The sequence below is a fragment of the Papilio xuthus genome, unplaced genomic scaffold (assembly GCF_000836235.2).
Source record: "Papilio xuthus unplaced genomic scaffold, Pxut_1.1 DF827135.1, whole genome shotgun sequence".
Lineage (NCBI taxonomy): Eukaryota > Metazoa > Arthropoda > Insecta > Lepidoptera > Papilionidae > Papilio > Papilio xuthus.
Window position 1 is genome coordinate 262,775 of NW_013531514.1, and position 26,717 is coordinate 289,491.

General features: G+C 36.1%; 4 protein-coding genes across 7 annotated transcripts; 1 reads left to right on the top strand and 3 right to left on the bottom strand.

Moving 5' to 3' along the window:
• Window positions 1-270: 270 nt before the first annotated feature.
• LOC106119621 (uncharacterized) lies at window positions 271-12,925 on the bottom strand. Its single transcript, XM_013314667.1, has 4 exons — window positions 12,488-12,925; window positions 3,188-3,293; window positions 1,186-1,333; window positions 271-1,100 (listed from the first exon to the last, which is right to left on the bottom strand). The coding sequence occupies exons 1-4, from the start codon at window positions 12,871-12,873 to the stop codon at window positions 778-780; spliced, it is 963 nt and encodes a 320-aa protein (XP_013170121.1). The 5' UTR covers window positions 12,874-12,925; the 3' UTR covers window positions 271-777.
• Window positions 12,926-14,513: 1,588 nt separating this feature from the next.
• On the bottom strand, window positions 14,514-16,756 carry LOC106119637 (granzyme M-like). The gene is made up of 5 exons (XM_013314692.1): window positions 16,528-16,756; window positions 15,740-16,292; window positions 15,357-15,660; window positions 15,105-15,266; window positions 14,514-14,793 (listed from the first exon to the last, which is right to left on the bottom strand). The coding sequence occupies exons 1-5, from the start codon at window positions 16,631-16,633 to the stop codon at window positions 14,638-14,640; spliced, it is 1,281 nt and encodes a 426-aa protein (XP_013170146.1). The 5' UTR covers window positions 16,634-16,756; the 3' UTR covers window positions 14,514-14,637.
• An 863-nt stretch (window positions 16,757-17,619) lies between these two features.
• Window positions 17,620-20,411, bottom strand: ste14 (isoprenylcysteine carboxylmethyltransferase ste14). Its single transcript, XM_013314655.1, has 5 exons — window positions 20,038-20,411; window positions 19,707-19,965; window positions 19,448-19,557; window positions 19,006-19,113; window positions 17,620-18,590 (listed from the first exon to the last, which is right to left on the bottom strand). The coding sequence occupies exons 1-5, from the start codon at window positions 20,230-20,232 to the stop codon at window positions 18,372-18,374; spliced, it is 891 nt and encodes a 296-aa protein (XP_013170109.1). The 5' UTR covers window positions 20,233-20,411; the 3' UTR covers window positions 17,620-18,371.
• A 308-nt stretch (window positions 20,412-20,719) lies between these two features.
• Cp110 (Centriolar coiled coil protein 110kDa) lies at window positions 20,720-25,985 on the top strand. 4 transcript variants are annotated; one of them, XM_013314782.1, is made up of 7 exons: window positions 20,720-21,206; window positions 21,428-21,532; window positions 21,723-23,741; window positions 24,074-24,262; window positions 24,756-24,892; window positions 25,124-25,212; window positions 25,733-25,985. In XM_013314782.1, the coding sequence occupies exons 1-7, from the start codon at window positions 21,114-21,116 to the stop codon at window positions 25,804-25,806; spliced, it is 2,706 nt and encodes a 901-aa protein (XP_013170236.1). In that variant the 5' UTR covers window positions 20,720-21,113; the 3' UTR covers window positions 25,807-25,985. The 4 variants fall into 4 exon arrangements, with proteins under 4 accessions (XP_013170236.1, XP_013170238.1, XP_013170237.1 ...); XM_013314784.1 differs by lacking the exon at window positions 24,074-24,262; XM_013314783.1 differs by lacking the exon at window positions 21,428-21,532.
• The last annotated feature ends 732 nt before the right edge of the window (window positions 25,986-26,717 follow it).

Sequence of the window (26,717 nt, forward strand, 5' to 3'; positions counted from 1 at the left end):
TCATCATCTGTTAAAATGTTATATATTGTAATTAAAAACCTCAAATTCATACTAAATATATTTATTTGGTATAATTAATTTACATTCACTGCTTTACAATTTCTCATTACTCACATTTTATTCCATCTAATGAAGTAAATTAAAATGATTTATCTCCAAAACAATTATTTTTTTAAATCCCGACTGAAAATTATAAATTAGTGGAAAACGAGTTTGAATCTCACTCGCTAAAATTAGCAAGTTTTACATTTAACTTAAATGATTCACCAATTGCAATTAGTAATGATATAAATATCGCAATTTCTATCGTAGTCTATTCACATCTTTACAGTTTATTTAGTGTAAATTAATCATTTTAAAATCTTTGTTTTAGAATTTAGCCAACAGAGAGCGCTATTTCATTCATAACAGCCTGTGTCAGTCGGGTTTTTTGGTTTTTATAAATTAAGGTTAGGTTATAGTATTCAAAAACTCAATTAGTACCAGCCAAAAAAATGGAATAGGAAAAATAAGTTCTTAAATATTTATTTGACTACGTTCATTGTCGTCAACAGCGCCATCTTACAAATATTATACAGAACATTTCAAGGCACAGACATATCACAGGTTTAAAATCTAATTAATTATAAGAATATATATTACTATCTAAATATTTACACATTTAGCGCACACTTTAAATGCAATATTACAGCATAACAAAAAACAAAACTGTGCGAAATTCAAAAGTTCACTTCCGATGGCGCTGTAATTCGTTACACTTCTCGCCGCTAGATGTCACTAGAACCCTTGCTTTGCTTCTCTAAACTGTCTCCCCGTCGGCTTGTCTTCGAGACAAGGCACCTGCACTAGGTTGAAGTAGATGTGGCCCATGAGGTGTGCAGCGGAAGTGTTCGTGTGCTTGAGGCAGTCGAAGAGCATGTCGTCGCAGGTGCAGTGCGACTTGCTGTAGAGCGAGTTGTTGGTGAGGTTGTAGCGCCGCGAGAAAGCGCGCACCTTGGTGGGGCAGAGGTCGTGCGTGCGGCAGCAGCGATCCAGCGCGCGGTCTGCCCCCAGGTCGTGGTAGTCCGTCGCAATGTCGCCCGTGCCGCACCACTTTGTACCTGCAAATGTCATATATACAATAAACTGAATGTAGATATAGTGAGTTAATTCCAAACAACAATAACGACATCAGCAAAGTAGTACCGGGAATGATGCCCTGCAGCAACGAGAGCGGACTGCCGCCGAGCAGGCCGGCGTGTGCGCCGCCCGCCCGCAGCCGCGCCGCCGCTCCGCGCTCGCGCCATGCCCCGCTGTCCGCGCGCCCACTGTCCCACGCCTCCACGCCCTCCACCTGACACACAAAACATATAATATAAGGATACATTAACTAAATTACTATGATTGAATAAACCACGAAATATCTAAAAGATTAATAATTAGACTGAGTTTACCTTAATTAATTTCCATCTTAGAATCATGGTGTATATAAAAAAAATATTAGAAAACAAATTGCGTAATGCCACATTATGAACAATATGCGAAGGAAGCATTATTATCGATGGTTCGAAAATGGCGGGAAATATAGGTGATTCGTGTCAAGGTCGTATGTGACAGCTGGTTATTTTGTACGCGAAAACAAATTAGTTTCAGAAAAAATACAAAAAATATATTAAAGGATTCTGTATAAAAATTATTTAATTTAGCAATCTCCGTATATGGTCATGTCTTACACTCATCAACGATGACTATACTTCTTTAATTTCTTTGGTTATTTTACTCTTAGTAAGATTTTTCCGTAGTCCGTTAGCCGTAATAAACTACTGACGTGAAACTTTTTATTTCTAGTTTGACTATCATGGCAAGGCACCTGTATTTCTCCACGGGAAAAACAGATGTAGAGTGTCGATTCTCAAGTAATTTTTAATCTAAAAATTACTTACAATTTGTGTTTTTGAAGGTTTTATTTAACGGACAGAGAACCCCGAAACATATCATTATGGTAATGGCTTGTTTGTGAATTGTGAAGGCACATCTCGGATAATGACCGTTAGCGCACTTTGTGACCATCAACATTTTTTACTTCTATTTTGCATTAGACATATGCAATCCATAATACGTTGCAAATTATGCAATTTTACGAAGAAAAATATATTTCTTATGGTTTAAATTAATTTTCGTGTACTTGCATTATTATTTTACATTTGTAAAATCTATAAAATTTACGCTAATACAATGAACACTCACATTGTTGAAAATTTCATAAGCTGTGTGTTATGAAAGAAAAGTCAATTTAATACGCGTAGCTTTTGAGATAAAACTGACGACAAAACCTCTGCTTATATAAGTGATGATCAGAATTAAACCTTTCTGTATATCAAGTAACTTTTTTATTTAAGAGCAATTGAATGTTTTCCGATAGATGGCGCCAATATATGTCAGTACTTTTTTTGTATAATGTTACAATTATAATGAAGTATGTACATTGAAGAGTTTACAGGAGAAGTGAATAGAAAACAATGCAGTTTCCGGGTAGTGTAGCGCGCCATGTAGGCAATGTACGCAAAACACTATTGTACATGTAATTGACTGTTTCCCGCCATTGTATTCTGTCCATGTCTTGTTTACTTTCTTTGAATTTCTCTATTTCGAATGTTGATTCGACTTGTCTTATAATGTCAGATAAAATCGGATGGAAGGTCGTTGCAATCCATTGTAATACTTCTTCAAATTAGAAAAAGTGGATGCTTTAAATTTTTTAATAAGCCTATTTTTATATTTTATTATGGCATGGCTTGTACTTTTGCATGGCTTTTTGTTTTTTTGTTTTTACAAAAAAAAGATGCATTACTTATGTCATGCTGATGAATTAAACTTAGCCATCGCTGTGATCTCGTCGCAACACACAGGGCCACTCAGTTTGAGGCCGCTTTTTGTTTCCGAAGCTTCACAGAATTTTAAGTACTCCTAGGATAATGTTAGCGGATAGTCTTTTGTTTCTGAAAGTTGTTGATCATCGTGATGTTTATTTGTTTTTAACAAGAGAAGCATCACTTCGCTAATCAGATATTTAATTTTATTTGTGGTTCCGGTAAGTTAAACGATATTAAGTACAACCGAAACAGACAAACGTGTATTTGTAGTTATATGTGGTGAGAGGGTCGTCCGAGTGTCATCTAAATGTTCACGCGTGTTTCTTGGTCGTTACCTGCTGGCATTGGCTCATGAGTTTGATCATCTGCGGGAAGGTGACGTCTAGGGGCCGGTTGATGCGCGTCAGCTGCCGCAGCAACCTGCTCGTGTCCTCTTCATCACTGGAACAAAACAAATACAACAAAGTTAGCATACTATTGCTTATCAATCAAAGAATTTTTGCCAATGTACACAAAGGGCTATAGAGCTAAGAAAGAGGAATGAATTTTTGAACCATATTTGAGTTTGTTTCTCGCGTACCCTATCAGACTATGCGTAGGGTCAATTTAGCAATTGGCGTGCAATTGTCCTACTTCCATTGACCCATATGCGGCAGAGTGCGGGGTTCGAGGCCGCGGTTGCGCAACGCCAGCGGCGACGAGCGCCGACCTCACTTTCTCCAGCATCACTCACTCTACTTGTGATGTGATCTCGCGTGATGCGTCAACACGTGTGAATTCAACATAGAAATGGATAATGATAAAAGAAAGTAACAGTCGAATCAATAGTTCGTTTAAAATATGATCTAATAAAAACTTTAAATTGAATATTATAGCTTCATAATTGTAGCAATTAATATATTGGTTTGAATCTTTTTCTTTATTCACATCATTTAATAATTTTTTTGCTTCCTAAGAATTTGGATATTAATTCGAAGCGAAATTTTGCCCTACTTTTATATAACGAGGAGCCAGACATAGTAATAAATAACTTTCTTGTGCGTTGTCAATGCTAATAATTGCCGGAAATCGAAGCTAACATCCGACTGGTTGTGCTCCACTGGGCAAACATACCAACATGCGTAGCGACGAACACTTCCTCTCCGATTGTCATACTTTGTAGCAATCCTGTTATTGGAAACCAGAAGCACAACGTTCACATCGCTTACAAAACTAAGGTGTACTTATGCTATTGCGTGGGTAAAAAATAATTACTAAACTTGAATTGTTTTATATACAAAAACGCAGTAACCAACAAATAAAGTAATGTATCATATTTTGTATTGATATAGTATTGGCGTATTAAAAAGTTTATAGAAAGGAGGTTAAATATTAAAGTAGGTTAGTTATATTTTCGTTGTCTACAGCGCAGTGTTACGTGCGGCTTATGTAAATTGTAAGTCAATAAAAATTGTATTTGTAACCCACTTCCGAAACACGTTTATATAAAAACTGTTTAAGTTAACGTTTAAATGACACCAGTTAAACAAATGACAAAGTTTTCTTTTTTTATATCAAAAGGTGGCAAACAAGCGAGCGGCCACCTGAAATCGCTGAAATAGCGAAGTGACCGTTGCCCACAGGCATACGAATTTGCATATGCGTTGCCTACCTTAAATCGACGGAGGAGAGGATACACAGAAAGAAAATATTTCCCCATCCTCTCATCCGGAAAGTCCACTTCCACTTCCCATCCTTTCCTTATAAGAAAAAGGATGGGAAGGGAAAGAGGACTAAATTAGGCCTCCGGGACGCACACTCATCAGACGAAACGCGGAATTGCGTCCACTTCACGCCTTTCTTCTGTGTGGACGTGGTATTTCACCGGGCGAGCCGGGCCAATTCGTGCAAAGATGTTAAAGCGGCCTCTACCACTGTTTTCTTTGTTTATGTACTAACGGGGAGACTGACTGAAAAAGCTTATTATTTTTTTTTTATTATCACGTTGAAAACGATAGAGTTCATCACATATTAAGGACTGAGACAATTTTTTTTTAGGTGGAATGCCGCAGATTTCCGCGATAGTACTTAATCAAAAATCACGCTTTACCTTGGAATACCATCAACCTTATATTTGCTCTATATTCGATACGGCGTTAAATCTATAACGTTTATAGAATAAGAAAGCGTTTCTTGAAAATAATTTCTCTCTAAGAAAATGCGTTAAGGTACCGAAGACCTACAATATAAAATGGGACGTCAGCAAATGATGCACGTGCGAGCTGCATGTTCTAGGTACTAATTTAGAAAGTCTAGGTCTCGGTCGCTCTTTGTTACTTTTATAAAGTAACTTAATTGATTATTTTTCGAACTCGAATAAGTATAATATTTTGTATGAATGAAATACTTAAGTTTTTAATTAAATAATCGACGATTTGAGTTCAGGATTCGGTAATCGGAATTCTATTTGCAAAAAGTTTAATTTGGCATGTACATATGTAGTCAGTGATAAAGCAAAATGTAGTAAAATGTTAAAGTAAAAACATAACGAAGCGAAATCAAAGCTTAAAGTCACATCAATGTTTTTTTGTGGCTAAGTTTCATTTGCCAATAAACCTTTGTCTTCAGTTAGTACTCGTTATGTTTATAAATCTGCACATTAGGCATGGAATCTAACTGTAATCCATAGTGAACCTTCAGAGCTGGCTGTCGGTTGCGAAACCAGAGGAAATCTAGATCAAGGACGATGGACGCGCAATTATTTGTCGCCATGTTACTAACGCCATTTTGGTTATTTAGAATACTTGATACAATTCTTTATTAATAAAAGAACATAAAAAGGGAGAGAGGTTATATAAGTGAGACACATTTTCCACATGCAGGCGGATTTGATTACCTATTTGATGATCGTTTATGCGAATTAGGGGATTACATAAACGTGATTCATATAGCTAAGGTTACGTTTGTATTTCAATTGAGTGTGGACGAGTGCAGTTTGTCACGTGTAAAACGTGAGTGACGCCCAAGTTTACATCGCTTATGATGCGCAATGGATCACACTATATCTGTTTGTATATTCGTTGTCAATTTCATACATTACTAATTTAACGGTATACAATAACAATGTCTAAAGATTAGGTAATTTTGGTTTTTACTACATGAGTTTTTGTACTCGATACAGCAATGAAACGAGGGAATCGAACGGACAGCGGGGTTATATCGTAATTGCCGTGAGAACTGTTCGTGACTGATGAGATGACGAGATGTGCTGAACAGGTCCTCCGTCTGGTCTAGTATGTGTGCCCAGCCGCCTGTCGACAACGACCGAGTCGTACGATACCTCAATTTGCGGACTGTGGACGGTGTTATGCAACAGCAAAGCTGACGTGCACATAAAAATTTCGAATTGAAACTTCTTTCGATAAAATCATTATTTAATTTAATCAATAGTATTTGATTAATCTAACTAATACGGTTTGAATAAACTGTGATACAAGCAAAGAAAAAAAGAAAAGCAAATATAACTAAATACATTTTTCATAGTATTTACATATTTCATTAACAATGTGACCCAGGAAAAGTAGTCGAGGTTTTCTTCAATACAGGATGACAGTGTAAGAGTGTTTATCAAACATTCTGCTTAGCTTTCAACTAATGTTTAATTTGACGTAACTATATTCTTCATAATGTCTATTATTACATTCTTTGTAATGAGTAATTGATTAATGGAGCTGTGCTCGTTACTGTAACAAATACAGACATTTATTAGCTTATTGAATCATAACTTTTTTTATCTTGTAATGATACGATGATTTTTCTCTTCTGTGTGAACGTAGTCCGCCACCATGCGCAAACGCATGCGTCAATTGCTCAATGGACCAATGAGGGAGAGCGTACGTCCCTCGCCAGACCGTCCCCCTTCCCGCCCGTCGCTCCCTGCCTCTTGATCCTTCTAGAACGGCCGCAAGGAATTGAATCGCGAATAGCAATACAATAGCCTTACAGTGTATAAATTGTTGCTGACAATAATTTAAAATTGGCCTTTTTAAACTGCTCACTTTCAAGATATAGTAATTCATTTTGGTTCAGATGTTCATTGTAGAACGGAAAGTATTGTTCTGAATAGACACAAGAAACTCTTATTTTTTCTGTAGTTTGTGTAAATAAAATGTCACATGTTCAAAATTACGTGCGTATACACGTGTCATCGCCAACTTTGTCGGATGTAGACGTGTTTATGACTTCCCAGAGGTGTTACATTTGACTTAGAAATGATAAGAAGCCCGAGAAAGTGGCCCACTAACATTTATTTGTTAGCGAATGCGTTATAATTAAGTACAAGAGTTTGTTCGTTATGACAGTAGCAGAAAGTAATATTGTTTTGAGGTTATACTTTATCTGTCAACATAAATAAATGAAATATCATCATCATCACCTCACTGTACGTCGTACCGAGGAGCTCAGAGCCTACCCTAAGTTAAGGGTGATTAGGCCATAGTCAACCACACTAAAGAAATTCAAAAGATATGTGTGAAGTCAAATGAAATATACACTAGCAAAATTAAAGAAAATTATTAGGAGGAAGACCTTTACTTTGTTTTTTAAAAAATGAATGCGAAAAGGGTTGTCGTGTGTGAAAAAAAGACTTTGTTATTGCATTAAGTAAAACATTAATCACTTCCACATGTGGTAAGAGGTCACGTGGAAAATATTATAAGTGTGTTATAAAAGATGTATAATAGAAGCATAGACAATCGACAAGGAAGCCAGACAGTCTGACACGGTTATAGAAGCTATGCAAGTGCGGGCGCAGCTGAGCAAACCTAATTGATAGTCAACATTAATTTAAAAAAAAACTACATTAATGCAGCAAACAACATCAAAATCAGTATAACAAACTGTAAGGAAAAAAGGATGTAGGAAGGCGAACGGGTTCACGACCTTTTCCTTGCTGGATTATTCCATGAATGTCGTCCTCGTGTTTGAGTTGTGCGGAGCGCGATCAGCTAACAATCGGCTGAGCTGCCATTGTGCCTTTGTGCAGCGTAATGGCCGACACCACCGACATACCACTTGACGGGATGCGAACACGAATCTAGATCCGGTACCTCTATTGCTTATTCGATTTGCGACACATATAAGCGAGCGAGTAACTTTACAAAAAAATTAGAATTCGTGTTCGAAAGAATTTTCACTTGCATCCAACGCAGCTTTATGTAACACATCTTAGAAGTATATTTAAAGTTTTATAAATTACAAAATAAAAAACTATCTATAAATGTAAGAATATTGACACAATTTAAGATATCTGATTTCGAGTTACACCATCGCATTACACATGATAGAGGTTCGACTTGTTTGAGTGATTCCAAACAATGGATCATATTAACACAACCGTTTGGCGATGGCGACCATTAACTACCAGTTAGTAACAGAGCCGGTCTACACCGTGAAGTAGTACAGAGGTTCATGTCACATATCGTATCACTAATCTGATACTCTGCGCATATTTCAAACATTTCAAGTCTTACTAACTGACACCAGCAACTTATGCTCTATTCCAGACTGTCAATCTCTTCTAAATATCCAGATTCTTTAAGCTGTTTTGGAGTTACGTCGCAACAAACATTTCATCACAACTTGGCTCGTTAATTTGATAAAATTTGAAAAACTTATAACGATTATTATATACTCGGAAGTTTACTTTATGGCATAACCAGATTGAAGAAGCAGGTAAAGTGCACAGCACAGAGTAAGAAAGCGGAACTAATGTACTGGTGTTATTACATTACACGTAACAATTGTCTCGCGTGCGAAACAAATGCACTTGACATTGTAGAGAAAATGTATTCAATAATGTATTGTAATAATATTATGATAGCTAAAGTGGAATATATATACGGCTTGAAGTGATATTGTCTGTAAACGTAGTTCAAAAAGTAAACTCCTCTCTTCGTATTTATTAAATGTATTCATCCATTTGCATTAGCCAATTAAGTAAATATCTAGTTGTTCGTAAACGGTTATTTGATATACTTAAATATGTTGCTAGCATTTTACCTATGCCATTATACCAATGGAACCTAATAGAAGAAGTAAGCTGTGGTATAAACGAAGTAGCTACAGTTCACTTGATGTACATTTATGAAGGCTTTATAAAGAAAGTGAATTCTATAGCGTTACTTTCGACGTCATCACAACACGTGCACAGCACTTTCACTTTCACTCATACAGAAATACGTCACAACGATTTGAGTCTTTCCTTGACAGTAAAGGCACAGGACACAATTACTGTCCGTTACTTTTAAGTGGATTTGCTATTATGAATTTCTAGTTAGTGGATGTCTTCCTTATAACATGCTAGCTGTCGCCCGCGATTCCGTCCGCGTGGAATTAAAAAAAATCACTCAATAAGTAGTCTTCTAGATTATGTTCTACATCCGTTTCGGAGGTATCTTCGAACAAACATCCATCCATTCATCTAAAAATTCACATTAATAATATAATATTAGTAAGATAAGATTTTTAGAACAATAATTATAAAACTACGAAGTTTCGTGTAATATTTTATTTAGTAAAAAATAACTGAGCAACATTGAAGTCGTTTTTTTTAAGTTGCAACATTAGTCATATTTCTTCTATTTTCGTTTTAAGTAGCTTGAAGACAATTATTTTTTTCCTGTAAAGTAATGAATATTGAATGTAGAGAGTGAGTCAGCATTATTACGACAACCTGATGATGTTATTTATGATAATCATCAGCAAATTTTGTAATGCTCTCTTGTGAAACAACACGCAAACATTATGAGTTATGTGTCTTATGTTAATGTGCATTTCTTATGTTTCTTGTCTAAATTATTCTCATACATAATTAAATGGTAATTGTATCATTTTAGAATTTAGTTCTAATTTAACGATAAATATTTTTAATCTTTGAAACGTATGTAACATTGGTTATGATTGTTGTATAGTAAAATGCAATGCAATTTACTTTACTTTACTTTACTAACTTTAAAAAATATCACACTCGCGTGTCTGTCGATTGAAGTCGTAATGTTAAGGTCGTACCTTTCAATAAATAGCTATAAAATCGATTACAGTCTACAACAGTTACCAATTTGGAAGCGTACCTGGTGTTCGTATACAGTAGCGGCAGGTCAAGGGTGATGCCGGACGTTACTGGACAAATTGTAATAGACTATCGATTGTCTATGTTATAATGAAATTAATTAGTTAAATATCAGAACTCAACATTTTAGGAAAAATATAGCGGTGAGATTAATCGCTTAAAGTGAAAGTGGTTGTAGAAACTAGTTGACTTCCATTGAATGACCGTCACCTTGAGTTAGTTTAGAACCGGCCCTTAATTATAAAACGAACCGGATTTGAATCTTCATTCTAAGATATGCGTATAACATGGGTTACCACTACCGAAACGTCTGCCATCCCTGTCTTTGTTTTGAAAAAAATAGAGACAACAACTTTTTGTTCAGGATGTGTCGGCATTGTCAGCTTAAGCATTTAGTAACAAGGTTACGCGAATCTTCAAAACACGGCGATTTTAGTCGCTAGACAAACGCAGTGCAATGTCAGAGATTCGTCGACAAGATCGCGACGCCGACATTTCGTTCTTTCGTTGTTAGAGCCTTGCTCACTACCTGTTTGCCAACATCTTGCGAAAAGTTTTCAAGATGGCTCGGTAACATGTCAGATGGGAGGCCAGTTTGTTGAACTATCTGATGGACTGAATGTTAATTAGATTTCTATTGTTCGCTACAAATTAAGAAACATCCGTATTTATATAACAGATTGTTCTATTTCAATCAATATTATTAAACAACTTTGGCGAGGCACGTGTCACTTGTATATAATTAAAGGCTCATTAAAATATAATTAGTATACATATACCGTCGTTCCGTATTCAGTGAAACTCTGGGGCTATCATTATGAGCTGTTTTATATTCAATTTTCGTCCCTTTGTACATACAACTTAACCGACGACAAACTACTAATACCAATGATGGAGGGAGTGAGAACAGACTATGATACTGTCAACACGTTAGCTGCCATGTCGGACTATATGTCCGACAAGCTAATGTTTCAATCAGGCCAAGTCGGACTATGTGTCCGACAAGCCATACCTCCATTCAAGACCTCGCTGTGGCTTGTCGGACGCTTTTAATCGAATTGTTGTCTACAGCGTGACTACAGCGTGGCCCCATAAAGCTTATAAACAGCGGGTCTAATTTATTTCGTTTTTCGAAAAATCGTTTGTAGAATAACAGAATTACATTTGGATACTTATTTAAAACGACATGTTGCGCTGGTGAAGTAGCGTCTGTCGAGTAAAATTTCTAATAACTAAGAATTTGGTTAAAAAATGTAGGTTGAATAATCACACAATGAGTAACAAACTTCAGATAAAATCTTTATTTCAGCCGTAACCAAACTGCCTTGATGCTTTATAATGCAGTTAACCATTCAATCCTAAGGCTGATTGTATAATGCGCCTTGATCATAGAGATTCAAACGTTCGTATATCTTGATAAATAAACTAGGAAACTTGTCTGCGACCCCGCTCGTAATGACTCACAGGTCCATTCTGCCATTAATTCTCGGATCCTGTCAAGGGACACTTCCCTGCGCCTGTTTGCGTCACGGGCACACGAGCGCCCCCATCAGTACTGTCACGTGACCAACTTTACACAACATCACCGATTGATAGCTCTCTCTGTTTACGTCGTTTTCTTTTAGAATAATGTTTCACTTTTAGCAGCTTATTAAGCTTCATTTATAATAACATATCGCACTATTGCTTTGTACTATGTAGAAAATTATAGATTTAGTTTTTCTGAACTCTACAATCAGTGCAAATTTTGCGTGATGTACTTACTGATAAATGTTAATTAATTCGGTTTATACTTAATCTGTAATTGGTATTAGTTAGAATTGTTTTTCATGACGTCATTTAGTTTAAGTTAATTAGTTAAGTTATAGTTGGTATTTTATTTCCCGCCTTTTCTGACGTATCGATTGCATTGCATTGAGTTTAATTTTTTCCAATGAATTGTAAAAGGCATCGACGTCACGTCGCCGGCCAATGGTTTAAATTAATCACAATTGACTATGAGATTGACACTTCGCAACTCTACCAACTCACAATAGTCTATTCACAATTTGAGTTTCTTTGCGCTGAAAAATAATTTTCGGCAAGATATTTTATATCCTTTTATAATATCGGGGAATGATATATTTGTTACACTGATAGTAATTGATAAAATTAAGATATTGCTGTATGATGGTATAATAATATTGAGGATATCATTTTAAAATTTTTGAAAAGTTACGTCACATTTCATTAGTAACGTTTTACTCTGCAGTATGTTTTAGGTTTCCATTGCAGAAACGAATAATGTGTACGGAGATTATTAGGTTCTTCCTTACATGAGGCTCTACTATTCAATTTTATTTGTTGTTAGGGTAACAGAAAACTTACGTTCAAACAATTTCTAAGCTTGGATAGTCGCGTAGCAAATATTTCGCAAACTTATTATTAAATTTACTGATACCTAATAAATTTTATTGACAACAAAAAAAAAATTAATATAAATTAAACACAAATGATTATTATATATTAATTTCAATCTTGTACTCACTAAGTCTCGATGAGCTCGCAATTGAGCAGCAGCTTGCTGGGCCCCAGCTCGACGACAGCCACGGTCTGGTCGTGATGGTAGACCATGCGCAGAGTGTCGTTTCCAACACGCCGGCCGGTGTACGGTTTGACGCCGGCGGCGGGCTCTCGACGCTCCGCTTCCTCGGAGCGCGCGCCCACCGAGCCCACCAGCCCGGCCAACGACCAGCCTGCGGGAAAGCTGAAGGCGAACGGCTTGGCCGACGCCGACTGCGGCGAGGAGACCGCTATGCAGCAGATCACGATGAGAGATATGAGGGACTTGAGGATGCCGTCCGGCAGCGGGGCGCCCCGGGTGAGGGCCTCCCGTGCGGACCGCACCGCGCTCAGCAGTCTGCGGAACGACATTGCTACGCGAGCTCCTCCATGCCGCGCGCCCGCCGCGACTGTTACCTGCGGACTGACTGAGCTGACTGACTGACTGCCCGCGCTCCGTGCCCGCTGCGCCGCCTGCCTTCCACACTTTCTTCGAATGTGACGTCATGTGTGAATTTCACCAAGGGTACCCATGCAATCTAGATCCATATAAGGACGTTAAGGTCTAGCAAAAGTAATTGTTGAATAGAAGGAGACGGGAGTTATATAAAAGTACTGATTACATACTATGAATGCCTTATATACAACTTTAAAGACGAAATAATTCATAATATATAAACGCATATTTAATTCAAATACAAAGATAAACGAATGTGCTCTCGATTGCAAGTTACAGTAAGTACTCGTATGTCATGAAGAATATTTTACACGGAAATGTAAATGATATTTAAAGCTAGATTAGTTTTTAATGTATCCGTATTTATAAAGAATTTGGCCACCGCAACATTGGCCGATAACGCAGTACAGTAACTTTCGGAGGGAAATCGTCAGTTGAGAAATTTTATTACGCTTCTTCATCTACATCCTTGCTGTGCGTTTCCACTGCAGTGACATTTGTATCGACACATATTGTCATCCCTTGTATTATCTTTGATAAAGTAGAGACAACGATATGCGTCAATAGTTAGTCACAGTTATAAGCAAAATTGTAAGTAAAAACTTCTACGTGAGACGTCCACAAAACTTTGTCGTAATATTAATGAAATTGTGATGTAAAAGTAGAAGTAAGTAAAGTAACTTTACTGTCTTCTAAGTTCTTCCGACCGTAAAATTGTGTATAACTATCGATGTAACAAAAACTTGGCCATTTTCCAATTTTATACAAATGACGTATTTTAGTTGAATGTCGTGCAGGGTAACATCTGATCGTGGGCCAGGAATTTTGGAGCTTTTAACTGTAAATAGTATTTAAAAACAAACAAGATGAACCATACAAGCAAATACTTAATAGCTTTGAATAAATCGCGAAATTAATTACAATTTAAACTGTATTGTTTTATTTCAAACAGTCAGTTTAGTCTAGTAAAGTTGTACTACAAGATGGTTCTTGAACGTGGAGTCGAGGTTGGTACTACGTAACTAGGATAGTCAGTCATCAATTATGCATAGACTAACCTTAGTGAGGCGGGTTTGAACTCACCTCACTAAGGTTAGTGTTTGAGCTTGAGTTCGAATCGATTATTTTACGCAATACTTAATATGTGAGCAAACAATTAGATCTGTTGTTTGTTGCGTTCACAACTAATTCGATTTAAATATTTTGCAACTTTCGCATTAAAGGGTTATGAATAACCCTTAGTAGCCTAGAGTTTCAATTTTGATACCAATCTTTTAAACCGAATGTTCACATTACTATTAGTTTTTTTTATAGGTTGGCTGTACCTATTTAACTGTTGTATAATATTCTTTCCAACGAAATTTAAAAAAAAAAACAAATTTCATTATTGTTTTATTTTATCAAGCAAACACAGTAAATAAAATAAATCACTTTCGTATGTAAATCAGGCTACTAAGGGATAAATTTAAAAATTCATGACCAAAATAAGATAAAATAAAACTTAAATTAGAGTGAAAATTGGGAAAAGTTATAAAAAAACTAATGGTTGTGGCAAATATTTAATTTTAAATACCATTCGTTACAACGCCATCTAGCTTTGAATAGATCAAACAATATTATCAGAATTGAAGAACAAAACACTGTAGTGATGTAAAATGTTTTTCTTAATAGTGTTACTATTATTTATATGCTATGACTGCATTAATCCAGGTGGCGTGTGCGGCGAGGGGGTGCGCAAAGAGCGGCGCTTGGAGCGACGGCAGCTCGAACTGTGCGACTGCCAACAGCATGGGCTTGTTGTTGCGCGCCGCCAGCACCGGCCCGCCTGAGTGCATCTGTACATCATCTTTTTAGTGAATATGGGTAAAAATACATATTGTAACGTCATACCTCTCATCATCAAAACAAATCGTTTTAATTATTTTTATATGTTAATTTCTTAAAATCTGTACTTTTCAAGCAGACCTTCATTTTTTTTTAAATATGCCAACAATCACCAATAGATTTTCGATCTTATATTTTTCCAAACAAATCATAGACAATGATACCTTCATGTTATCGTACAGCGAGATAAATACTTTAAAATGTAATAATATACTGAAAATACAAAAACACTTTAAAAACCATGTCTATTAATATAATTTACCTGTTTAATTTTACTTTCGATGTCCTTTCGCGTCTTCCTTTTAGGATTAAGACATAACATTGCCTCGTGATATACATTGCTTAGATTAGCCCCGCACTCTTCGGAGCGCATTGTTTTAGCTGAAATTGACGTTGCTTTCATCACTTCTTTACCATTTGCTTCCTGAAAGTAACAAAAAAATTGTTGAAAAATAAACAGCGCCCTCTCTTGACGAATAGCTTAAATATCATTGCATAAGGAAAAATCGTTTACTTTTACTAAAATCCATCCATAGAGTTGTACATCTTCTTCTCCCTTTGATGGGACATGCGATATTGGTAATGTCTGGATGTGCGCTGGTGGTGTTATCCTCAGCAGGGCCAAGGTAACGTTGCCAACGTGTACGCCTGTTCTCTTAGTACCATCAAAATTGTCTACAATACTAGCGTTATTTTTAAGCGTCTCTTTGGGAAAGAGGATCATATCAGTGACGTGATGTATTGTCCCATCGTTCAATGGATTGTTTGCGCCCGCAACTATCGTGTATTCACTTTTACTTGAGTTATGATATTTCGAACTGAAAGTGCATCACGCATAAGTATAGTAAAGATTTGTTTTATTTCTTTAAATTATAAAAAAAAAAACAAATTAGTTACCCGTTACCAGACAATAAGTCCAAGCAAGTAGCAGTAGTGATAACCCATCGCGGGGACAGCAATGTCCCGCCACAAGTTTGCGCGGTAACATTTGACAGCGTTTCAAACATGGCGACCATAGACGGCACGCTCTCGGGAAGTTTTACTTTGCTTTCAAAGATATCAGAATCTATCGCATTGTCCATATCAAAATCATCTCCTTCCTGATCTTTGTAGTATTTCGGATAATCTGGTCGAATGTTAGGTGTTTTATTATATTTTTTAGTTTCATATGAATCAATATTTTCTGAATCTTCCATCGTGTTGTCAAACACTGTCCCTATGTTGTACAGAGTTTCAGGAGACAATTCGTCGAAAGCATCTTTGAAATCATCATGTTTTATATCACTTACATTTTCGTGTGATACTTTTTCTTCTTCGACATTATTTTTGATGTCGTTCAGCACAGACTGAGCGACGGTCGGGTTACATTTATGTATGAGAGAAAATTCCAATGATAAATCTTCTTTATCTAATAAAGTAGCTAGTGTTAAATTTAAAGAGTTTTGGAAATCTGTCAAAAAAATAAACATATTTTAAGTTCAGAAAAAGAATGAATTGTTTCAACAGTTTTTAAATTAAAAAAAAATACTAAGCCATGCAGAACTTGTAGAAAAGATCACTCTTGCACTAAATTCGGGATTTGTTTTAGGATCTTTATTGTGTTGATCTTTTTCATCATATACAATATGGTACAAGTGGCTATCATGATTTTAAAAACGTGTACTATTTAGTACATAACTACTTACCGGGCAAATTGTCGAGTAAAAACAAAAATACAGTGGCGGTAGACATTTGGTCGTGTTCTCTGTTCGCTGTGAGCTCAAACAGTTCACTATCGCTAGTCGCCAACATGTTATGTTTGCAAACATTGGACACAATGTATGACGTAATTGTAGACTACGCAATGTGTTCTTGCAATTTCTTCTATTTTACCGACGTTATTTCCAATAACTTAAAATTGGCTAAACAATAAGAAGTTAGGATGTTATCTCTAGTCAACGACCAATTGTAGATATTTGTTTTTCTCATGTTTTTAGTTAAGGAGGTTCATTGCTTAGAGGCTTTAAATGTGAATTTAATATAAGAAATCTTCATTCAGATTCCCTTTGAGTAACAGTTAATTTTATTATATGAAAATGTTGATGTTAATTATTGTATTTACTAAAAAAAAAATTTATATCAAAATAATTTTATTACTTCATTTTGTTCGTCACAAAAAATATGTAAAACTTTCAACACAAATATTTTATTTAACAAACATGTTATTAACAAATTATGAAATACTCAGCGCAGAATTGCAATCGCGGTGTTGCAGACAGACATACAGACAGACAACAATAAAAAAATGGTTTTACGTTATCACCAATGCAAATATACTTATATATAATAAAATATATACGAAATATGAAATTATCTCGATATTACATACAGACATTCCAATTTTATTATTATGTATACATAATTATTGTATAGAGTAAACACAAGAAAATCTATAGTATCAAAAAATCATATAACTTAATTTATGGAGATGAGTTTTTATCCAAGAAAAGTCAAATACAATGTAACAAGTAAGTAACCAACAAACTTAATTTAAGTAAATTATTTGTCATAAATAATTTTCTATTTACAACTATTATTGTTAAAATATGTGACCCTTAATAATAAAATTGTTCTTCAGCTTTTATTAAGTAAATACTGTAAGTAAAAACATTGTAATATTATAATTATAATGAAAATTGTGACAAAAACACACACACACACACACACGCGCGCGCACGCACGTACGTACGCACGCACGCACGTACACACACACACACACACACACACATACACACACCAGTCTACCTACATAATAAAATTTATATATATTTAACAATACATTTGAGAATGTATGTATAATTCTTTTCAAATATGTTGGCGGCTCAAGGTCCCTCTCGCACACCACTACACCCAATACAAACTTGTGTTCTGCGTAGCGAGTCGCAAGAAGTTTTAAGCCACCAAAAAAAAGAAGTTATTAAATATAAACATTAACATATGAACTTTCAATATGAATATCGTAATTTTATAAATCCCATACAAAGGAATAACAAATTATTTGCTTGAGTTCTCGCAAATGAAAGACAGATCACAAATGACAAACACTGTAACCGTGGTTTTCTGACACCAAAATCTATGTATAAAAAACATTGTCATCCTTATCTTTCATCTTTGACAAAACAGAGATAACAATATGTTTTAAACTGGGATTTTGTTGTCGGAAACCCACGGTGAAAGACCTAATATATTTGACTAGACAACATGAAAATCAGCTGTAAACTGTAAATGCAAGTAGTAAATGTAATATTTCAGTGTACAGTTAAAGAATTAAATTAACTACCCACATAAGTTCTAATATCAAAATTCCTCTAATACCAAACTTACAACGTAAGAGCTAAAATTTAGCTTTTATAAGTATTTTAGTGTCAAGTGACTTTTTCAAGTGGGTAGGAAATTAACGTCCACAACTGTACTTCTTAATTATTATTTTTTTATTTATTTGTTTATATATTTCTCTACCTTTTAACCTTGAAGCTTTATGATCATAATATTAGTAGCTCCAGTGCCTTTCTTTGATCTTTTGTCTCCTGTTCTCGGGGACATAGCCCAGAATGAAAGGCAGGCCGGTGCCAACTTTCTTCTGATACTCATCATAGTGTATGCCGAAGAATCCAAGCAGCGTCATCTCCTCCGCGTACACGCGCTCACGGAAGAATGTCCATGATGTCAGAGCGTACACCACCACGCAGATAGGATTTAATAATATTATCTGCAAAGAGATAGAACATATTTAACAAAGGAAATTTTTGTCCAGAATTTGAGTGACAATTTCGGACTAATAGAGAGAATAGCATTAATCATTAAGACAGTTGTGTAAAAAATATAGTTTTCAGCATAATATTTAGAATTGGAAACAAAAATTTAAAAAAGTATTTAAGTATTTTGGAGATTTTATAGACCAAAAAATTTAGGTCTTCAATAACTTCAAAAATCAAATCATACTCACAATAAATTAATTGTAATAAAATAGAAATGGATAAGGCCACAGCTTAGATAATACTGGAAAAACAAACTAGATAAATAAACCTTTTGTCTACAATTTATGGCTTCCATTCACTTTATATGTTAATCCGTAAAATTAGTGAATCTAATCTGCAGTACGATTATAATGAAATGATGAGTACCTGAGTTCCAATAGACCAGTAGAACCAGCCCACATAGCTTGGGTGTCGGCACAGAGAATATACACCGTGAGTTACCAGCTGATGCTCTGGTCTCTTTACAAACTCCACCTAAGCACATAAGAGACAGATGTATCAAATCACATACAATAATCTCACAAAGGGTGAAATAACTCCCATTTTATGTTTCTTCCTTGAGTGGTACTGCAGCCAATTTTGTAACAGTTAATACTACTGTAAACTCCAGTGTCAGTGTTAAAAACTTTATTGTTGATTTGAAGCAATAATATATTTTCTCTTTATAATTATAAAGGTATTTGAATCTGGATAAGCAAAAATCCAGTGGAATATGTTTTTATCCCCTGTAGAGGTTTCTCTCTAACACAATTTTCTTGCTTATACAGGTTTAAATGTATTTATTTATTTATTAGAAATGACCACTTACAGTGTGTGAAAAGTTATGCTTAGCGGTGAACATGGCCGTTTTTCTGATCAGCTCTCCACCAATGCACATTACCACTCCCAAACTTGAAATCCAGAAGTGTGTTTTGAAGTCTGGGACAAATCACACAAAAATTGTATTACCACAAAAATAAAGCAAGGACAAGCATAATCAATATTTGCAGTAAAGATGCTGCCAGTAAATTACTCAAAATGAATCATATCCTAGATAGTCTTTGTTACTAACAATGTTATTCACATACCAGGGAAGAAGTAGTACTCCACAGCCCATTCCACCCAGCTAGCAACTGCTGCAACAGCATACTGCACACTGTGGTTCAGGATGAAGGAATCTATGGTCACTGTCTTTGGGTTGGATAATGCCACTGCCACAAACTCGGAGAAATGGAAGAATGTCAGAACCACTGTATACAAGCCAAAAACCTTCCAGCCATTATCAAATGTGACTAGGTACAAGCCCACAGCCATTGCAGCTCCTAATCCAGTTGCCCTTATTGATACCTACAAAAACATTGCGATTATATTATTGGTTTTTAAGATGGAACTAAACAATAAGCATAACATTAAAATTACCTCGTATATGAAACCCTTGTAGCAATATTTTAACACGAAATTAATCAAACAAAAATATAATGCAGGTCCCCAATATTTAAGAGCCCACAATTCCGATGAAGATCCAAGCACTCCAGTTAGGAAACAGACGATAAACGTTAAGTTTGATATTAAGAAACACATAAGAGCCTGCTTGGCTGCTGGTATAACTTCCATTTTGAATTTAAATTGATCCAACGCTGTTACCTATTGTACGTAATTTACTTTTCTTAAAATGTGAACTTTTGCTTATACAGACAACTTTTTATGTTAATTAATTTACTATCATTTTTGCATATAAATTGTAAAATGAATTATAACAAACGTATGGATGACTTCGGATGACTGTACGAATATGACAGTTGATGAATTGTCTAGTTGTCAATGTCATTGATAATGATAATACGTTCCAATTGTAGCACGGATCAAAAATTAAGTTAATCTTCTTTTTCACTTCATAAAACGTACAATATGAAGATATAGGATGGTCTTTTAACCTATAGGAATTCAAAAATAAATTTTTATGCTTGTTCATAGTTTTTATTACCTCAAAATTGATTAAATTGTCGATTTTTAAATGTAATATTGCGTACAACGTAGCAAAAAAAATATTTTATCTGTTTAATTACCCAACTGTCTAACTGATTTGCTGTTATAAAATAAAGCTATTTGCAATCTTAGCAAACAAAACAAACAATTTCATTTCGGAAGCATATATTTAGGATTAATATTAAAATTCACGGTGTTTAACCGTTGGCAGCTTAAAAAATGTAAATCAATAAAATTGAAGTTGTTTATTTGCTAAGAAACCGGCCAATTAAATAACTGACGTAATCGAGCCGTGACAACATCGCTTTTATTGATACAGGCCATGTCTTACAAAATTATTTTCTTCTTGTATTAATGTGCAGATTTTACGCAGTGATGGTAACAGTAGAGATGCAGGGGTAGTACTTCTACTTGCAAGGATCTGTTTCATATAATATGGTGATTGTTGTCTATCGTCGATAAACTTGAAAACATTAGTTTATATTAAGACTGAAATTGATCTAAACAAAATGAACGACCCGTGGGACGTAAAATCTGTAAGGCAATCTGGACAATACTTGTCCTGCATGAAGATAAATGGCGTGCCACTTCTGCCCCCTGTTGTAAGTCTAGACTGCACTTGGTTTTGTTTAAAGCTTCAAACCCGTAAGGTTTTTCTTAACAATTTAATTTTCTTATCTGATCTGAATTCAAGAAATTAAACAATTATGCAAATAACTCTTTATATCTTGGTTAACTTCAAAACTTTCTATCAATATAATTTATATAGTACTTACACATAATTTAGGTTTCTCTATTATTGTAAATTATTTGCTTGCTGCAGTTCATTTTCATGGCAGTGGTGCTGGGCATAGGTTTTCTTCCCGAAGAAATAAGACTGCCAAATATCAATAACATACAAGCAAGTCAAAGTTACTGGACCTCACAGGTCATTGCTATATATTATTTCTTTGTTCACTTCTCTTAGGGTTACTCTATATCAATTTTTGTACTCTAAGCCACATCTTTTTAATTTTGTACCTGAGAAAATTTGACATATACCCTCATAAGATCATTTATATGTGTATTAACATTTATCAATGTTGAGAATATTTTTTAAAATAACTTTATTTCTATAGTTGTCGAAAGAATGCCGTAAAGAAATGCAATATTACAAACTACTGGCAAAAGAAGTGGAGAAACGAATACTGCTCCTGAAGACATTTACATCTTGCAGTGATTCTGAAGCCAGCGAAGATAAGACTGATGCACCAGAAATACCTGAATCTGAACAGAACTATGAATTGCCAGTAGATGATTTAGTATCTGTTAACAATGAAACAATTGTAAATGACGACAATGAAAAATCTTCAAATAGATCAGTAACAAATTCACCCAAACTCAGTTCATTATCAAGTAACAACTCGGACAAATTATGTTCAAATTTGACACCAATTACTGATACAGCATTAAACGAGTCATCAAAATTAGTTATTGATGTAAGTTTGAGTTTTAGCCACACAGATGAAACAACATTGCATGGAAATAAAACTCTACCTCAAGACACACCCTCAGACTTACCGGAACATGATGACGAAAAACCTACGAAAGAAAACAAACCCGATTTCAAACTCGATTGTGATAAAGTAAAGCAACCATCAAATAAATCTAATTTTGGTATAAATAATAAAAGTGCTACAATGGATAATTTCCTATCCAGCATGCAATATGATGGACCATCATCACTCGGCGCAAAAAGCTTTACAGGTTCCCTTAATGACATACACAAAGGTAGTGAAAAAACTACACAAAGCAATCCATTAATAAGACAAAGATCATACACTGTACTGACTCCTAGTCCCATGTTGCTTGCACACTTGCAGATACAGTCTCTGAGCACCGGTGTAGAGATGGCAGCAATATCTATGAGCGAGTCACGATCCAATCTAACTTCACCAAACAAAAAACGTAAGAGTTGGGACTTAGAGACAGCAAAGGCGACATGGTCAAATATGGCGTTGGAATTAAAGAAAAATAATATTGTTATTAATGTAGCTTTAGATGGAAGTAATGATTTAAAATGCAATGGCACTAAGAAACGCCTTTTGTCAAGGTCAGCTGACAAGTCTAAAGGACAAACAGTTCTAAGATCTAGATCCGCAGCCTCCGAGAAAACACGCTATAGTAATTTAACTTCTAAACCAACAATACAGTCTGAGCCGATACATAGAAATCACAAATCTCGAAATCCAACTAAAAATGTTAACGATAAAACATTATCTCATCAAAAGTCAAAGGAACCTAAATTGCAATCACCACAACAAGGTTCTGAGAGCGATGACCCTGACCCCGCCAAGCGAGTGAGAGAACTCTACGAGAGAATACAAAAACAGCAGCTCATTCAAATGGCAACACTTGTTGAAAAACAAAAAAAGGAACAGATTCTCCTGCAACAGGTTTTCGAGGAGCAAAATAATTTGCTTTTTAATCAGTTGAAAACGATTTGCCCAAAATCACCTGGCGAAGTGAAAAAAGCTTGGATTGACAAAAATGAAACGCCAGAGCGAGGACCCGTCAGCCTCAGTCAGTTAATCACTCCCAAACCTCCGGAAACGAGTGACCGCGACAGCCCCGTGTCTACCACATTGACTGATACAAATAATTACTTAAATCATTGTGATAACGTATTGAAAAAGAGTAGAGATATAACTAGCAGTATAAAAAAACAGCATAAGGAATTCAAGAATGAAAGTCATTCAAAAACCTCACCGGCCAAAAGCGACGTAGAAAAGATAAGGAATCGTTCACCTAACAATAGAAACACTTCTAGAAAACTTATATACGATACGAGCGTTTCTTCCGACCGGGAATACGACCTCATCCTGACCGACCGCACTAACGACACGATGGCCGACCTGAACGTCACCTTCCCTTCAGACAACAGTGAGGACGTCCGGCCAACGAGCCAGGTCGACGTAGAAAACTTACGCAGCGGCGAAAGAACCGATCACGATAGATCGTTGACGACGAAAGACGAACCTAAAGCGACCGATCGCGCCATAAAAAGCGTAGAAGATTCTATAAAGAATTCAATTCTTGACGTTCGTGCTCGACTTCTTAAAAAAGATATATTCCGAACTCCCCCTACACCCCAAGAGGTAACTAACTAAGATGTCATTTTGAGCTAGCTAATAATTCATGTTTAATTTTTCAGGGTTTTTAAAGATTTGATGCTTATTTCTGTATAAAATTTGTGCATTATTATTATTTTTTATTTATTCCTTTGCGTTTTCTATTTATTCTTCAAACATTTAATATTTGAGCCGATATATATGTCGCATTTTAATTGTCTTCCACACGTGTTCAGCATTATTTGAACGTATCGTCTATCAAATGAAGTTTCCGTACGTCATCGCTTGTTGCCTCGTTTGCTTATTGTGATCGGTGTTGGGAACACAATTTTATGTATTATCTGGCTGGTGGATTGTAGCGCGCGGCGGCGACTAAGATAGTAGCGTACGCGAAAGGTTACCTGGTGCGTCGTCTGCTGCGCACTGAGCGCGTGCGGGCCACCGTGCAGACCATCCGCGACGCGCTGCTCTGTGCCCTGCAGCTGCACCAGGAGCGCGCCGGCATACGCGGCCCGGACGTCGACCTTCACCGTCGTCTTATACAGCAGGTGACGTCACACAAACTCACACTCCCATACAATCGATATACATATCGCTCGGGTTACTTTATTGATGATAATAATATTTTAGTTCATTCAACCTAACATACTAATTAAAGCAAATAATCCTATTGTAATTAATGGTGTTGGTTTCTCTTTAAGTCTTCACGTGTTATTCTTATCGTCTACAATTTCGTTGTCAGTCGTCTAACAGATTTTGTAACATTTGCTGCAATGTCAAAAGTGCTGGTGGATTCGTAACACACTGCAATAGTTTATGTTAACATGTTGGTTTGTCATTTTTGTCTTGTCTATATGGTGTGGTTTTTTATATTTTTTATGAAATGAATGTATGAAAAATCTAGGAAGAAAAAAAACATCGCTTTCCATATCTGAGACACGGATACAAAAACAACCCTCTCTCTTATACTCTTTGGAAAAACTGAGATAATATGATGTTCTTGTACGAGTGATACAGACGCATATTGTGATATTCTTCCAGATAACAGCTGCGTGCTACTCACTGCACGAGACGTTCATCACAAGCACGGCGGCGGAGCGGTGCGCGCTGCTGGCCGCGGACCGCGCCCGCCAGCGTGCGCTCGCCCTGCGCGCCTCGCCCAGACACTACCGCCCTACGTGAGTGTAACATACCATATCGCACATACAAGTCGTAAATATCTTCCATTTTATTGAATTAACAAACAGATGGATCTGACGATACGAAAGCTAGAGGAAAACCGAACAAAGTATGGATAAATTTTGTGAAATGGGATATGTAAGAAGAGTTTGTTCATGTGAACGCATTATTCTGCAAAACAACGTGTATTTAATACAAAATATTTCCATGGGCTGTGGGCGCGCGTTCAGTGACGTAATGTCGCAGTCGCACTCAGGGTCGTTCGGGTCGCGCGCGCGCCGCCCCTCGCCCGCCGCCGCCATGTCGCACTCCAGCCACGGTAACCCACGCTCTGTGTGACCGTTAGCTTGCGAATGTCACGCATGTTCGTCGCGCATGCTCGACGCTCTTGTGTTGGCGCACATGTTCACGAGCAGTGTCGTACTTTTCACAGTATATAGAAAACTTTTTTGCAATGTGCACGTTTCACATGTCTGGCTGTCTTGAAATTTTCGCTTTGAATGTTTTATGAAGATCGTATTATTTACGAAGGAATCCTGGCGAAAAAAATCGCTATAGGTTTTCATTTTAATATTCTTTTATCTTCTTATGATATTCGAAGCTTGCTTTGCACCGTTTGTTAGTGTTTTTTGCTTACATTTGATTTGACATTTACCTATCATTAATCAACAGGTTGATTGAATCGGAAATAGTTATTCCTAAGAAGATATTTATACATTGTGTCCACACTCAGTTTTTCTAAACTTAATTTTTTGATTGTATGTACATTTGTTATAACGTATTAATTTTAAATCGTTTGTTGATATAATGTGTAACATTTAGGTTGTTGAATGTGACAGAGAGCTTTAGCGGCGAGAAGTCGGGGCTGCGGGCGCGGTGCGTGGGCAGCCCGCGCCGGCGGCCGTGGCGCTGACCGCGGGCCCCGCACCCCGGGTGCTTCGCCCTCTGCTGGCCGCCGCACCCGCCTCCACCCGCCCACCTCTGACCACCCCCTCACTTACCAGCTAGATATAAGACGCTGCAATTCACTTGTATGAGCTTATTATTTTAATGCATTATTTAAGCTATTTATTGGCCATTTTAAAAATGCGTATTAATTAAAGATTTATTCTAAAAATTTAATAAAAATATCACATTTCACAATTTCTATGAAATTTACACCATTGTAAGGGTGATTAAATTTAACAAAATGTATTTCTAGAAATAAAGTACATCGCCCTATGTCAAAGCATAAAAAATGAATATTCATAAAGTAAAGCTGCCGGCCTAACTGTGGTTTAACACTGTCCATACTTGTTTAACAAAGTAGTTTCACCTCTCGTTCTCAAAGAAAAAAAAACAGAGATGAATTGTTTTGTCAGTGGAATTTCACGATAAATCATAGTAGCACTAATCTCTATATATGGATAGGTTGTTGCTAGGATATAATATCTTTTGCTTCGTTTCGACGTAAATGCGCCTGTTGATGTTACTGATAGTGTAACTCCATTATTAGTTTGAATCCTCACCACCGTTACTAACCGTAACAGTCAACGCCAAGATGGCGAAAATCAAGTAAGCCCAAAATACAACAGCTCATAGCCTATCCATGTATAGAAGTTAGTAGATGGAACTGATTACGGTATAGAACCGTAAGTGATAAATTAAGGTTGTATACATTCCTGAAGCTTCCGAAGCCGAGGTGCCTGCACTTAGTTTATATTTTGAATAAGGTGTGATTGTGTTTGTTGTGTTGCCAGCTTGCTTCGAATTAATAATTATAAAAATGAGATTATTTTGAAAAATGTATAAAATTAATACGATTTAGCTAGCTACGCTTTCTTT